General features: G+C 48.7%; 1 protein-coding gene across 1 annotated transcript; it reads left to right on the top strand.

Annotated features, from left to right (window-relative positions):
- Positions 1–10,612: 10,612 nt before the first annotated feature.
- F5147DRAFT_241761 (uncharacterized protein) lies at positions 10,613–13,143 on the top strand. Its single transcript, XM_041428795.1, has 10 exons — positions 10,613–10,881; positions 10,944–11,520; positions 11,572–11,636; positions 11,695–11,785; positions 11,835–12,025; positions 12,092–12,168; positions 12,230–12,372; positions 12,430–12,518; positions 12,570–12,584; positions 12,637–13,143. Exons 1-10 carry the CDS (start codon positions 10,732–10,734, stop codon positions 12,949–12,951), a joined length of 1,713 nt encoding a protein of 570 aa, XP_041291241.1. The 5' UTR covers positions 10,613–10,731; the 3' UTR covers positions 12,952–13,143.
- Positions 13,144–13,316: the final 173 nt, after the last annotated feature.

Genomic DNA, 13,316 nt, shown 5'->3' with positions numbered 1-13,316 from the left:
TAAGTCTTTTTCTGTGTGTCCTCACCTCAAGTCTAAGCACTTCGAGCTGTCGTCACAGAAGCATTTCTCTCAACGACTACTACATGGTGGCAGAAATAGGTGCGTTGCAGATCTCATTGTCATGCGGATGGCGCTGGCTTGCTTCTGTACATATTTTGAGTGTCTTCTTTATTTCATCGAGTTTGATTTTAAGTATACTTTACACAAGTCTAATTGGTCGACACATTTGAGCTTCAATATTTTTACGTGCGGGCCTACCTCCTTAAATTTCTCTTGTCTGTTGCCAACGAACGATATACACTCCGATCTGAGCGCTAGGCTTGCGTACATGTTGAGAAATCCCTGCCCCATCTGACGGAGATTATTGTCTATGTCTGACTTGAAAATGCGATAGTACTAGTTAGGATCTCACCGTGGCCCATGCCTCTTCTCATCTGCTCATCGTCGCGTTTGGTATGTAGACGAGTTTGAGTACTTGAGTTCTCAAGTCCTCATCTTACCTGCTCGTCGTCTTGTTAGCGTTTAGCTTTCGTCACCCACTTTATTGCTTCCCTGTCCTTCGCTGATATACTAGACTCGTGACCAGCCCTGAGCCTGACTACACCTCCTTGGACCATACGCTATGGTAGATTATCGCACATAAGGAGTGCTACAAGCAACACTAGAACTGCTAGGTCGATTGTCATGTATATGTAGGACTTTGTTATGTAGGACTTTGTTATGTAGTCTCGACTCACACGTCAAGACGTTCTGGGAACATCGGAAGCATCCGGTCTAGACTCTAAAGCGCCTAGAAAGTGTTTGGCCGGTTGTGAATGTCAGAGTTCTGGCTGGAAAGCTCGTATACCTGTTTTGCACCGATGGGGACATTCCGTCGCAAGTATCAAGTATCTGCCAATTACTTTGTGTCAAGAAGACGGTAGACTCGGACTGCCAGCTTTGTATCTCAAAATGCAAATCACGGGCATCGTGGTGAGTGTCGCAACCTCCGAGTCAGTATCGATGACATTACTGCTAATCTTCACCAAGATAACACCATGCGCTGGACGAGCTACAGTGTGGATCACGGGTACGTCGTAGTGCGTACTATCTGTACATACACTTCTCCGCACCCTTACACCCTGGCAGGTTACATCGAGGGTATCTCTGATTGCGTTCTCGAGCGAGATGAGGAACGACATGCCATCTTCATGAACCGTATTGCCGAGATAGCTTCAGACCCGAAAATTCTGATGTTCGGTGGAGCGGGGCGCTCTGGCAGGACAGGACAGGAGTGGCACGGGTCCTGGTGCGGTGGCAGGAGTCCTGGCTCGTCCTCGCGTGTGTAGTAGTAGTCTGTCCTCGATAGACAGCCGTAGCCTCCCGCCATAGTCGGAGGTCTGGCCTTGGTTCCCTTACAGTCCGTGCCCGTTCCATCGGTGACGAAGCTTAGATAAGTACAGCTGAGGATACTGACTCGGATAATCGGATTCGTTGAATCGACGTCGATTCGGCGTTCAAAAATTGGAACAAAGTCAGCTTCATTTATAGCTCAGTACCAGTCGAAGTGCACCAATTCTTCTGAGTGACTGATTGATCGGCACAGTTGTGAGGAAGTCAAGGTATTTGGGCATGAAGAATAACTTTTAATTGACCTACCTCCTTGACTTTGGCGGCGGCCCTTAGTTTTGCCATCACTTTCTGTCGAGTTTTTGATGTGTATATCGAGATTTACAACAAAGACGGTCTCCCACTGAGATAATTCTAGGTTGGGTTGGGGGATACCGAAGGTGAGGACATTATTGAAACCAACTCTATCTAAAGATTACTTTCTCGCTCGAGTCCCTCACGTGCTTACAGAGTCCTACTTCGTATATTGCCGAGCGGCGAGATGCCAGTTCACAAAAAGAAAAAAGTTCGCTTGAAGTTCGCCAAGCGTTATCCAGGCTTCTAGGTTCTGGAATTCTGAATGCTGTTCTTCATTTACGTTTCTATGCTGTGGCAAAGTTGTATCAACCAATCATTTCTTCTGAATCAATCTAATAGAAGCTGATGCAAAAATCTAACCCCACTCTCACCACGATGGCAGTGACTTTGGCCTTGGTGAACTCATGTGGAATGCCTTCAGATATAAAAAAGGAATGGCCGATCTCCTTCTATCAAGGTCTAAGAGCCACCTCCAGGGTACAGGCCAGCTAGTTCACCAAGTCCACCTTATTATTTGTTTAACATCTGCATTTATCTGCACTCACTTGCACCACTGATACATGGTATGTCGAGGACTTGTGTATCGTGTCGATCGAATGCTTGCTGTTGCGTGCCAACAACTATACTCCCCTTCTCAGCGGAGGCCCGTGCTTCAAACAACGCCGCGCGCAATGGATTGTTTGCGTCACGTGCATGTCACATCATGCATGGCATGTTGGTCTAGGGCGTGACATGGGTGAGGGTTACCCGGGTACCCACCCGGGTGCCACCCACGGATGGAACATGGGTCGGGTGATATGGGTGGTGGGTGGTACGGGTGGCTCACCCGCACGGGTACGGGTCGGAGGGCTTGCTAAAGTTGGGTATCCATGGGTACCCACGGGTGGTCTAGTACCCCAATGAGAGGTATGAACCGGTGCCAAGTGACAAATTAGTTTCAGATGAATATTGTACCCTCCCTACTTGCACTTATCCGATGTCAAAATCAAGCTCGCTGAGGTACTATACCCGTGGTATGAAGGTTCTGAACAGGTACTAAGCAGTGCTGTATGACCATAAACTATTTTCAGACGGATTTTAATTTTTAGTCCTTATCCGAGTCAGAGCCTTTTTTTTTTTAATTTTTAATCCAATTATTGTCCAGTTGGGGTACAATACCCTATGTAGGACACTAGTATCTAGGAAAGGGGACACCTGTGTCCCCGCCGCATCTCCTACTATTGCAAATGCCCTGATGAAGGGGTGACCTCCATCAGTCCGCCGTTCCCGCCGGCCGTTTTAGATGCCTAAGTCTGCTACTCCATGGGCCTGTGTTGGTACTGTTCGTGAGTATATGGGTCTGTCGTATGTTGGGGAATATACAAGTACTCGGATCGCCGAAGGCGATCTTTGCACGAAGGAGTAAATGGATTGCGGTAAGAAAATAAGTAGAAAGTTGGGACCAGCTTGATGCTCTGCTGGTGGGGGTTTGACTTTGGCTTTCCCTTACGTCTCTTCTCGTCTGATCTCCAGTTGGGCTGTGGAACTGCGCCCTGTCCTTGCGTTGGCGAGTGAGGTTGAATGAGCGTATTAGTGCTGCTGGCGAATGTACAAGACTGCGTTTGACGATCTGTGCGATATATCTAGACGTTATTCGAGTTTCAGTGTGAAGAGGGAGGGACGTCACCGAAGGTGGATTTCAGTCTCCCGGTACTGTTTACAAAACGAATAAGGTGCGCTGTTGCCTTGACGTTGGTGAGTAGATACGTGATGGAGGAGGCTTGTCTCCTTAGGGCGGTCGTGAGGGTGTGACGTTCGCGTACATAGTGAGGGCAGGAGAGAAGAAAGTGTTGTACAGTCTTGGGAATGTCTTCGCAGTGAGGGCAGTTGGGAGAGAGGCTTTTACTGATATGGTGTAGATGCTGGTTGAGTGAAATGTGACGAGTGCGGAGCCATAGCATGAGGCTGATATGGTGTTTCGGGAGATGTTGGACGAGGGAAGTGAACGATTTACTTGCGGCAGTGAGATTTGGGTCCATTTGAATGGTACGAGCGTGACTGTGGGGATTTTAGCCAAAATCTACCCCATCTGTCAGATGATTCTTGTCATTGTGCTTGCTTCAATGCGGAGATGCTGCTTGGGAGGACTCCCTTCCGGAGGAAGGGTGGCAAGCGTCGAGTGGAACTGTTATTGCCATGACTTTCTGCTGCTTTCTTTGCTTCGTCGTCTGCTTTCTCGTTTCCTGCTACCCCATCATGGCCCGATATCCAATGGACGTTGACTTTGAAGTTTCGATTCTTGCTGGACTTTTTCAACTCGTTGATAGCGCTGCGGAAATGGTCTATCAAATAGTGTCCCGGTTTGGTAGAGAACAGTTCACCGGATTTGATAGTTGCTTGATTGTCCACGTAGATTGAGACCGGATATGTGAAATCCTCTTCTTGTTTCAGGAGCTGAGCTGCTAAGTTGAGTCCTACAGACTCGGCTTCATACACGGTGTGTTCGTCGATGGTTCCGAGATGGTAGCATAGCGTGCATGGACGGGGCTGTCCTTGCCTGTATAGAACTGCCGCTGCGCCTACTTTCCCATCTATACCTGAGCCATCACAATAGATTTTGATCTCGTTGTTATTGGCGTTATGCTCTTCTATAGCTTGTTTTCTCGTGCTTGCGATGCTGATTGAGTATGAGCTGCGGTCGTTCGGAGGGCGTCTACTGTGAGTGATGGATTCAATTGAGGCAATATCAATTTGGGATGCGTGGAATAGATGGTGGAGGGAAGAACGATGGCGTTTGACATATCTCTTAGCCGCTTTGCGAACTGGGGCATAGAGTGGGTGAGACTTCGGATGGGCTGCTAGACGCAGTGCGGCTTGATAACAGAGGTTTTGCATTCTGTGTTCCGCTGGCAATAACTTTGCGTGGACTTCTAAGGTGTCTGATGCCGTGGAGCGCATCGCTCCTAGGATGCTAATTGCTGCCAGTCTTTGGACTCGTCCCACTCGGCGAGCAATTCCGATTGAGCCGAATTGCTGTTTGTCACCTGTGCCGACGTACAAGGGGCGGAACCACAAGTCTACGGCGTATAGCATTTTGGGCATGGCTACTGATAGATATAACTGACGCATCAATGAGAGTGGTACACCCGTGGATGTGGATGAAATGCGACGTAGCTGCAACACGTATGCTGTACCCTTCGCGATAGCGTATGCAATATGAGCTTTCCATCTTAACGCTTGGTTGAGAATAACCCCCAGGAATTTGTGCATTTCGGTTGGCGTGATCGTGGTGCCGCGTGTAAGCAGAGGTGGGCGGTCCTTAACTGAGTTCATGGAAAAATCTATTAGTGCGAATTTAGACGTTTCGAACTTAGAATTGTGCGCTAGGGCCCAATCGTAGCCTCCTCCGGCTCTGTTCTAACATATCTTTCAGGATGGCGTGAGTTTCGTGGAAGTCCCTTCCGATCGCAATGAAGGCCGTATCGTCGACGAAGGCTAGGGTTCGTTCCTTCTTCTCGCGTCCTACTGCAATATCAACTAGGTCAGAATCATAAATAATATATAGAATCATTGAAAGTGGATCTCCTTGACCGATACCGTTAGTGATTGGAATCCATTCTGACAGGTGGCCGTCGAATTTCAACTGAGTGCGTCTATTTGTTAGTAAACGTTCCGTGAAGAGGACTAGGGATTCGGGTAGTCGTCGTGTACGCATGTTGTGTAACAGACGGTCTGTTACGGCGTTGGGGAAGGCTCCTTCGATGTCGAGAAATAATGCTGATACTACTTTACCTTGACGCCAGGCGTCCTTGATGGTCGCTTCTAGGAGATGGAGGGAATCTGTGGTGGATCGGCCAGGTCTTCCGCCGAAGTGAGTACTGGGAAGGAGTTCGTGGTGTTCTAGGAGATAAGTCATTTGGTCAGCAACAATGGCAGTCAGAAGCTTGCAGGTCGTGTTGAGGAGCGCGATTGGTCTATATGCTTTGGTGATAGTGTAATCCGGTTTGCCTGGTTTGCGTAATACTACCGTCGTGAAGTCGCGCCATGGTTCATAATAGGTGTTGAGTGAGAATACTGCCCTGAATAAGTGAAGTAGATATGGACACAGGAGGTCAGCGCAGCGAATGAAAACCACGTTACAAATCCCATCAGGGCCTGGGGCCTTGTATGGGCTTAACTTTAGTATGCTACGTTGAAGTTGATCAGAAGTTAGAGGTGCTGGGGTTGGGACCGCTGTTGGGTATTCGAAGTTTGCTGGTACTGAAGATGCTGCCGGTGGTGGTGGGAAGAAGGCTTTCAGCCAGAGCTGCACTTTTTTCTTTGTTAGTATCTGCTGTGCCGCCCTCTGAATGTTTGAGTGTGGGGATTTTCGAGAGTCCCCCATCGCCAGCCGAAGCTGTCAGATACTTGTTAGCAGTCCAAATTTCGTTACCTGTTATGTTCTCGAGCCAGTCCGTCCAGTGATCTTTCTTGACTTTCTTGATGGCCTCCGCATATTGATTACGTTTAATGCGATGTTCCTCGTGGCTGTAATGGTTAGCGTGACTTCTATTGCGGTACGACAGGTGGCTGAGTTTCGCGACTTCTCGCCTCATCATTGTCAGGTCTTTTGTCCACCACCTTTTTGAGTGAGGGTTCGGTTTGGATGTCGGGACTAACTGTTCGATGGTGGCTTGGATGGTTGTCGTGAGGTTGTGGGCCGCTGTTTGAAATTCGTCAGTAGTCACTAAGGGTTGGGCGGGTGGGATCTTAGCCAGCTCGAGTTCTAGTTTACTCTTAAACTCCTCCCAATCAGCTTCGCGGAAGTTGTGCTTGATTTCTGTCGTGGCTTGAGGGATTGCGAGCTCGAGTATGCTGAGGATAGGTACATGGTCTGTGGCTGGACCTCGTAGTGCGGGATTGGTAGTACAGCTAATGAAAGATTCCCCTGTGTGGTCAGTGCAAAATACGTTATCCGGGCGAGTCCAGTTCTTCGAACTGGAAGATTGGAGTGTTGGCAAACCTTTCGGTAACATCATGATCATTCCGTAGTCCTGCGATGAGGTCGAGGAGTGGTTGTGCTGCGTTGAGGTAGTGGTTAGTAAATAATTGCGTGTTTCGGTCTTCGTCCCAGAGAGGGTGATGTCGGTTAAAATCTCCCAACCAGATCATATGGTCGTCGGCTGAGGGTCGGATTCGAGCGATCTCACGTTCAAGGAATGTCGATAGAGCTTCTTGAGTCTTCGTTCGAGTGCAGTCGTTATAGATGTTGAATACTGTACAGTGGCCGAATGGTCCGAGGAATTGGATGACGACGACGTCGGGAGATGGAAATGGGATTTGTTGCCATGAGTTTGTGTCAAAAGCTTTTGAAACAAGAGTGACGGTGCGTGAGGTGGTTTCAGGGGAGGTGAAGCGGGAGGTTGGGTAGACAGCGTGGAAGTAAGGAGACGATATGGTGTTTTTCATATGGTTGATATGCGGTTCTTGTAGCGCGATGATGTCCCATTTATTGGCGATGGGACCGTTGAGAAGGGAGTGCTGTGCTATGAGGGATGTGTTGAGATTTTGCTGCCATACGCGTAGGGTGGTCGTTGATTCATTCCGTTGATCAGACATGAGGGGGGGTAGAGGTCCGTGAGCTTGAAGAGTTTGAGGAGCTTGAAGAAGAGGGAGACGAAGCCAGAGGTGAGTGTTGAGGGGGTGTGGACTTTGCGGTTTCGGGTTCAGTGGAGGCTGAAGGCGTTGGGGTTTGCTGGGTTGGTGGTACGGGATGTCTCAAGCCCCAACCCATTGGAATTGGGATGGAGTTCGAGCTGGTTGGCGTAAAGGTGCGCGGGCGGGAGTGTCCAAAATGGCCGGGTGTGCCTCTCGAGGGTCTTCCGTAAAATCTTCTGTTGTCAGTTGGTGGATTGGCTTCGAAGGTGAAGTTCATCTGTCGGAAGGTCGGCCTTTGTTCGATGGTGGGCTGCTCAGCTGGCTTTCGGTAGGGAGCAGGTTTCGGGGGCAACATGACCTGCGTCCAGTCCTCGTCAGTGGGGAAGTAAGGCATGGAGTTTTCTGGGAGCTTAGCGTCAATTCCTGCGCAGCAGTTTTCGAACTCTGGGCAGTTTCTGTTCCAGCTTGCATGATCTTGTGAGTTGCAGCTAACACAGAAGAGGGTGCGATAGGCGTTGCAGGTGTCGGTCCGGTGATTCTTTCCGCAAGTGCCGCAGACGTCTTTCGGCGCATTACAATCCTTGGCTACATGGCCCCAGAGTTGACACTTAACGCAGCGAACTGGTTCGCGTTTGTCTTTGCGTGGGTGTAGTTTTTCTTGGTTGATGTAGATACCATCACGTAGGGTAGAGTTAGCTGCTGCAGGATCAGTGAAATGGAAGATTGCGTGCACTACTCTTTGATCCGTGGCCCTCCGGTTCTTTGGCTTGATCCATCCTGCTGCTTCAATGGAGCCTGTCGAGAGGTTGTTTTCCGTTTCGATCGCTCGTAGCCATGGTCCGTTTTCAACGTCTGCAGTGATCGAGAGGAAGGGGACTATAATAGAGAATCTGCGTGTTTTGATAGAGAACTGTGAATCAAGCTTTTCGATGATTTTTACCTTGTTTTCCGGTGAGCGGATCCAATTAGCCGCTTCTGCCGTGGTTAGTTCGATGATGAGGCCTCCGTTATGTAGACGGGTCGTGGCCTTGATTTGAAGGTCAGGGGAGTCATCTGAGCGAATTGTCGATAGCGTTTGTTGAAACTTCTTGGCGATATCTGCTGGGTTCTCGTTGGGTTCGAAAATTGAGCCGCCAGGGATGGGTTCCAGTAAGATTTGACGATCCTTGATGGCTGCCCTTAATAGTGCTGCTGAGATTGGGGCAGGGATTGGAGCGTTCTGTTGGACGACCGTACTGTAGGAGCGTGAGTTGGCTGGTAAGTTGGGTGAAGGGCGTGTTGGGTCGGTTTCCGTCATTGAGGTCCTAAGTTGTGTGAAGTCGTCGGCGTTTTTCTTTAGCGTCTCTGTAGCAGTGGCCATGGCAGCTAATTGAGGTGGGATTGCTGTGAAGGAGTCGACTACCTTCTCAAGGCGTTTGATGGTTCCTACCATGTGGAAAGTGTTACGCACTCAAATAGATCTGTTAGGCGGAGCCCTAAGAGGGGCATCGTCCGCTAACGTTCGTGACGTAACCGGAAGGATCCGGTATAGCAAGTGATACTGGCGACGACGAGTCGGCAGTGATCACAGTACGCGCGTGTCACGTGACTTGGTAGACGGATGTCCAAGAAGTCACTCAAGGTAAGGACTGTCTTGTCCGTACGATGAGGTTGATCGAGATAGACTTAGCCGCGATGAGCGACTAAGAAAAGATACTAGAGACTGAAGCTGAGGGGGCTTCAGAGGGAAGTATGTTCCAGGGAAGATTGAGTAGATTCAAGTTAAGGAATCTAGTACAGGGTGACCGACTACTTATACTAAGTGGAAAGGGTTAAGGGCAAGGCTACCGCACAGTAGGTAAGGGTAAAGGGGATACGGGAATGGTATAGGTGCGTTGGCAACACAGCCGGATTAGTGATGGATGGTCGAAAGTGGAATGAGACCGAGAAACGTTGGAACGGACCAACGGTAAGAATACAACGTGCGGGAATCCGCAGTCAGGGGAAACAGAAAGAGGAAAGCCACATTGGTGGCACGAGTCAGACCGAGTCAGAGGTGCGGGACCACATTGGTGGTCGAATCAAGAGAGGAACGTGCGTGCACGTGCATAGAGGCGGATGATGCGAGGGACGGGAACAGTCCCGAGGATCCGGTCAACGGAAAGTCGGTAAAGGAGGACGAGCCGGTAGATGGTGAGGGCGAGGATGAAGGGAAAATGATAGGGGGGCCACGTGACCGATGTTACTTGTAACAGAAAGAGGTTATTTCTGCGATCTTCTTTGCTTTCAATTCGTAGTCGGCTAGCCCGAGTAGGATAGCAATTGCTCTCAACATATCTCGTTGCAGTAAGGTGACTCCTGGGGTGTTGATGGTGAATTCGAAGAGTGCATTCGTCAAATCTTCGATGGAGGCGCCTGCTGCTGGGATCAGCATGCCTTTGCTGACTAGTTCGGCTCTTGCGGTTGCTGCATCTATTACTTTCGAGGGGGTTGCTGGATTACTTATTAGTTCGGGAATTGATCTATTAGAGGGTCTAAGTAGCATGTTTTCTTTGTTTCTTGAGCTTGTCCGCGCAGTGATGGGGTCTGCTTGAACGTCCACTGGCATCTTGTGCAGCGATTTTTGTATGAAATATTAAAAGTGAAGCTAGTAGGGTCTATGTATCAATGGGAACTGGTTTGGATGGGGACTAATGGCGCCTAGAGGCGTCGAGTGCGCCGGTGAACGCGATGTTGGAAGTTTTTGATTTCCGGGGTCCTAGTCGGGGTGCCACTTGGTGTTGGTCCAAGGGGCGATTAAGAGTCAGAGCCTGTCAACATGACGCCAACCGACATCTATTCGAGATGTTTAAATTCGATGTGTGCTGCCCTGGTGGCCTGGTCCCTCTCTCCGAGTCTCTCGTCATCAGTTAATTAAACCTCAATCCTCCATGTCGAGGAGCAGTTTCAACTCAGCTTCGAGCGCATCTTTGGCACCTAACTCGCCAGCAACAAATACACGCCGTTGCGCGGTCAATAAATGCCCATTCAACTCAGTAGCGGATCCTCTCTATGTCGAAAGGGTAAAGCTCTTTCAAGGCACAGGTTGCCGTTGGATCTTGGTTCAATACACCCCTTATGCCCGATCTCAGCATCGCTACAAAAATCATGCGAAAGAAAATGGGAAGGGAGAAGGGAGAAGGGAAGGGAAAAGAGGATCCCTCACGCCGTGACACAATTGATGTTGACTCTGATTGATTTTTTACATATATTTCATACATATGTTCTCATATGTACTACAGTACAGTTCTACATAACATATACTAGTTCACCCGCGGGTGACCCATACCACCTGCAGGTCCACCCATGGATCCACCCGCACCCGTGATACTCTTACCCGTACGGGTGCGGGTAGGCCTCTGAAGTTCCATCTACCCGCGGATTGGGTACGGGTGCCACCCGGGTCCACCCATGTCACGCCCTATGTTGGTCATAATGCACGTCGTCCTTCTTTTCTTCTGTGTCCGTCACTGGGAACACGATGTAACTTTCTCTTTCACACCAACAAACAACGATTTCTGGTCCGTGGTGCTTAGTGCTTCACTACAAGCGTTTTATACCGTACGTATCCACAGTCTCCACTTGGTATCCTAACAATGCGACAATGATATGACTTGGTCCAGATATACACGGCTGTGCTACTCTTTCTTACCCAACGGCTTGCGATTTCGAGAACACTCGTACGCCGTGTGAAACTGACTGCAGTCCATGACATCTCTGGTGCATGGGCGGGTCTTGGCTCTGCACTCAGCAGCGTCTGGCGACAAACTGATGTCCCTGCCTCATGGTGGACGACTTCCGCTGTGGCAGCCTACCTTGCGAGCATAACCGTGCTGCATGTCACCTCTTCCACTCTTCTACAATTCCAAACCTTCAATGCTTCTATGACGACTTCAGTGCCCACAACACAAGGGTGGCTAAACGATTCATCGTACAGCTCTTCCACGAACCTGGGACTCATTACTCTATCTCTACCAGTTGTCAATCAGTTGACTGGACTCGTGTCTGCAGGATTATCCAACACCACACTCTACGACACTCTCAAAACAAATGGTATGACAGGAAATGCTACTGTGAATGCAACAACGGTAACCTCGCATTGCGGATTGATTCCAAATGTGACATACTCTGCGAATAATGGCGAGTTGATCTTTCCGTTGGGGCCAGATTCTTATTTTGTGACTTTTATGGATACTCCCCGTTGGTAGTTGTGGTCATGGTGATGTTTTATCACGCTGAGAACATCTACAGGGCCAGATCATATATATATAATTCCAGGGTTCAAAAATGGATCTTCTGACAGTATACAATCGGAGGTAAGCGTCCTTCCAGATAGTTTGTGCGGACTGTAGCGGAGTAACAATTTGACCGCAGCTCAATGGTGTCTTTCTTATGGTCTCCACATTATTGGAGATTGACCCTTCAATACAAGATGAGATCCCTGTAGCCATAAACATCACCTCGGGTACGTTTACTTATTTGTAATACAATCATGATAATAATACGTTCTGCAGCTATCTATGGCAATACTACCACTTATGTCATCCAGGTCTTTTTTATACAATGCTCGCTGTCAGCCAACACTATAGATGGGGTGGTCGACATACAAACCAACAGTCTACTGAGTCCGACGTCCATATTGCAGCCATCTACACAATGGGAAATGAAAAAATTCGAGTGGTCAAGTACTAATTGGCAAGCACAGGTGTGTTACTATACAGCGCTCATTTCTAGGGGTTGTGAATGTTCAATGACTTAATGTCGATTTTAGATCAGCAGTGCTTTGGCTAAGGACAGCAGCGACGATATGTCATTTAATCCACAAAACGTTGATTCTGCTGTGGACGAGTAGGCTAAAAACTTTCCTTGAGTGTACTGCCGCATGTCTCACGTACGGTTTGGCTTCTAGGTATATAATGTCATTGATAGGCTTGAATACCACAGAGGAATATACGCAGTACATGGATGCTCGTCCGATTTCTAATTTCACTTTGAGACCGGATGAACTAGAATCTGCGGTTGCGAAAGCAGCTGCACAACTCATCTGGCTAGGTAAGGGATATGTTTGATCATTGTCCTGTTCTCACTCATCCTGTGATATGTGTTTAGCGGGACAAATGGGTACGGCCAATGGAGGAATTGACCCTGGCAATGGGACGGCCTATGTCAACGAGGAGTTCATTTCCCTACGCCTCAATGCAAGTGAACTGCACAGATGATGATTTTAAATGACTGATGGAGCATTGTAGATTAACCTTCTTCCTGTGAGTTTGTGGCGGTATATATGCGATGAGTATTCATCAAAAATGCTTCCAGTTGGCTATCGCGGCGTCTGCATCGGTGATCATGCTGGGACTGGCGCTACGTATGACAAGAGCATTCAAGACATCGCACGACAGTCAGGCTGTTATCCCAAACATAGGTGTGCTGCAACTCTTATGGTTGGGTCATCGTTCAGCCTCTATCAACGAAGTCCTGGAAGATGTGCAACATCCGACAGAGGCTAATCTGCGGCGAGCAGGCATGATAGATGTTTGTTTTTCGAATACAATGCCCGACGAAGGAGAATTTGGGAGCTCAACTGCTAGCGATAGTCTCTATGTTGACTACCGTCGTGATGAGGAGATGTGATTTCAATTTGAAAATAGCGGGCTGCTGTTCATTTATACTATGTGTTTTGTGTTTCTCTGCTCTCTGGTGCGGAGGTCCGTATTATGGTTGTTTTTGTTTTTGGTATCGTTTCTCAATTCAGATGCTCTCTTCAATGACGATTACTAGGTGTGTCGCAGATATCATTATCATATGGATGACGCTGGCTTGCTTTGGATCGAGTTTGATTTTTTTTACACATGTCTAACTGGTAGACGCATTCGAGCTTCAAGATTTTCACGCGCGGGCCATCTGTCTGTCCCTCAAATTCCCTTTGTCCATTGCACAATGCAAATGACGTGCGATCCGATCTGGGTGCTAGGCTCATGCACGACTCACATGCTGAG

The sequence above is a fragment of the Suillus discolor genome (genome assembly GCF_016758755.1).
Source record: "Suillus discolor strain FC423 chromosome Unknown F5147scaffold_38, whole genome shotgun sequence".
NCBI classification, from domain to species: Eukaryota; Fungi; Basidiomycota; class Agaricomycetes; order Boletales; family Suillaceae; genus Suillus; species Suillus discolor.
This window is presented reverse-complemented; position numbering and strand designations above follow the sequence as displayed.

Excerpts from the sequence above, each read along its gene's own strand:
- F5147DRAFT_241761 (XM_041428795.1), top strand. The coding sequence starts at position 10,732 with ATGTCACGCCCTATGTTGGTCATAATGCACGTCGTCCTTCTTTTCTTC. Across the intron at positions 11,521-11,571 it reads GACTTTTATGGATACTCCCC|GGCCAGATCATATATATATA; the intron begins GTTGGTAGTTGT and ends GAACATCTACAG. Across the intron at positions 12,373-12,429 it reads TGCACAACTCATCTGGCTAG|CGGGACAAATGGGTACGGCC; the intron begins GTAAGGGATATG and ends ATATGTGTTTAG.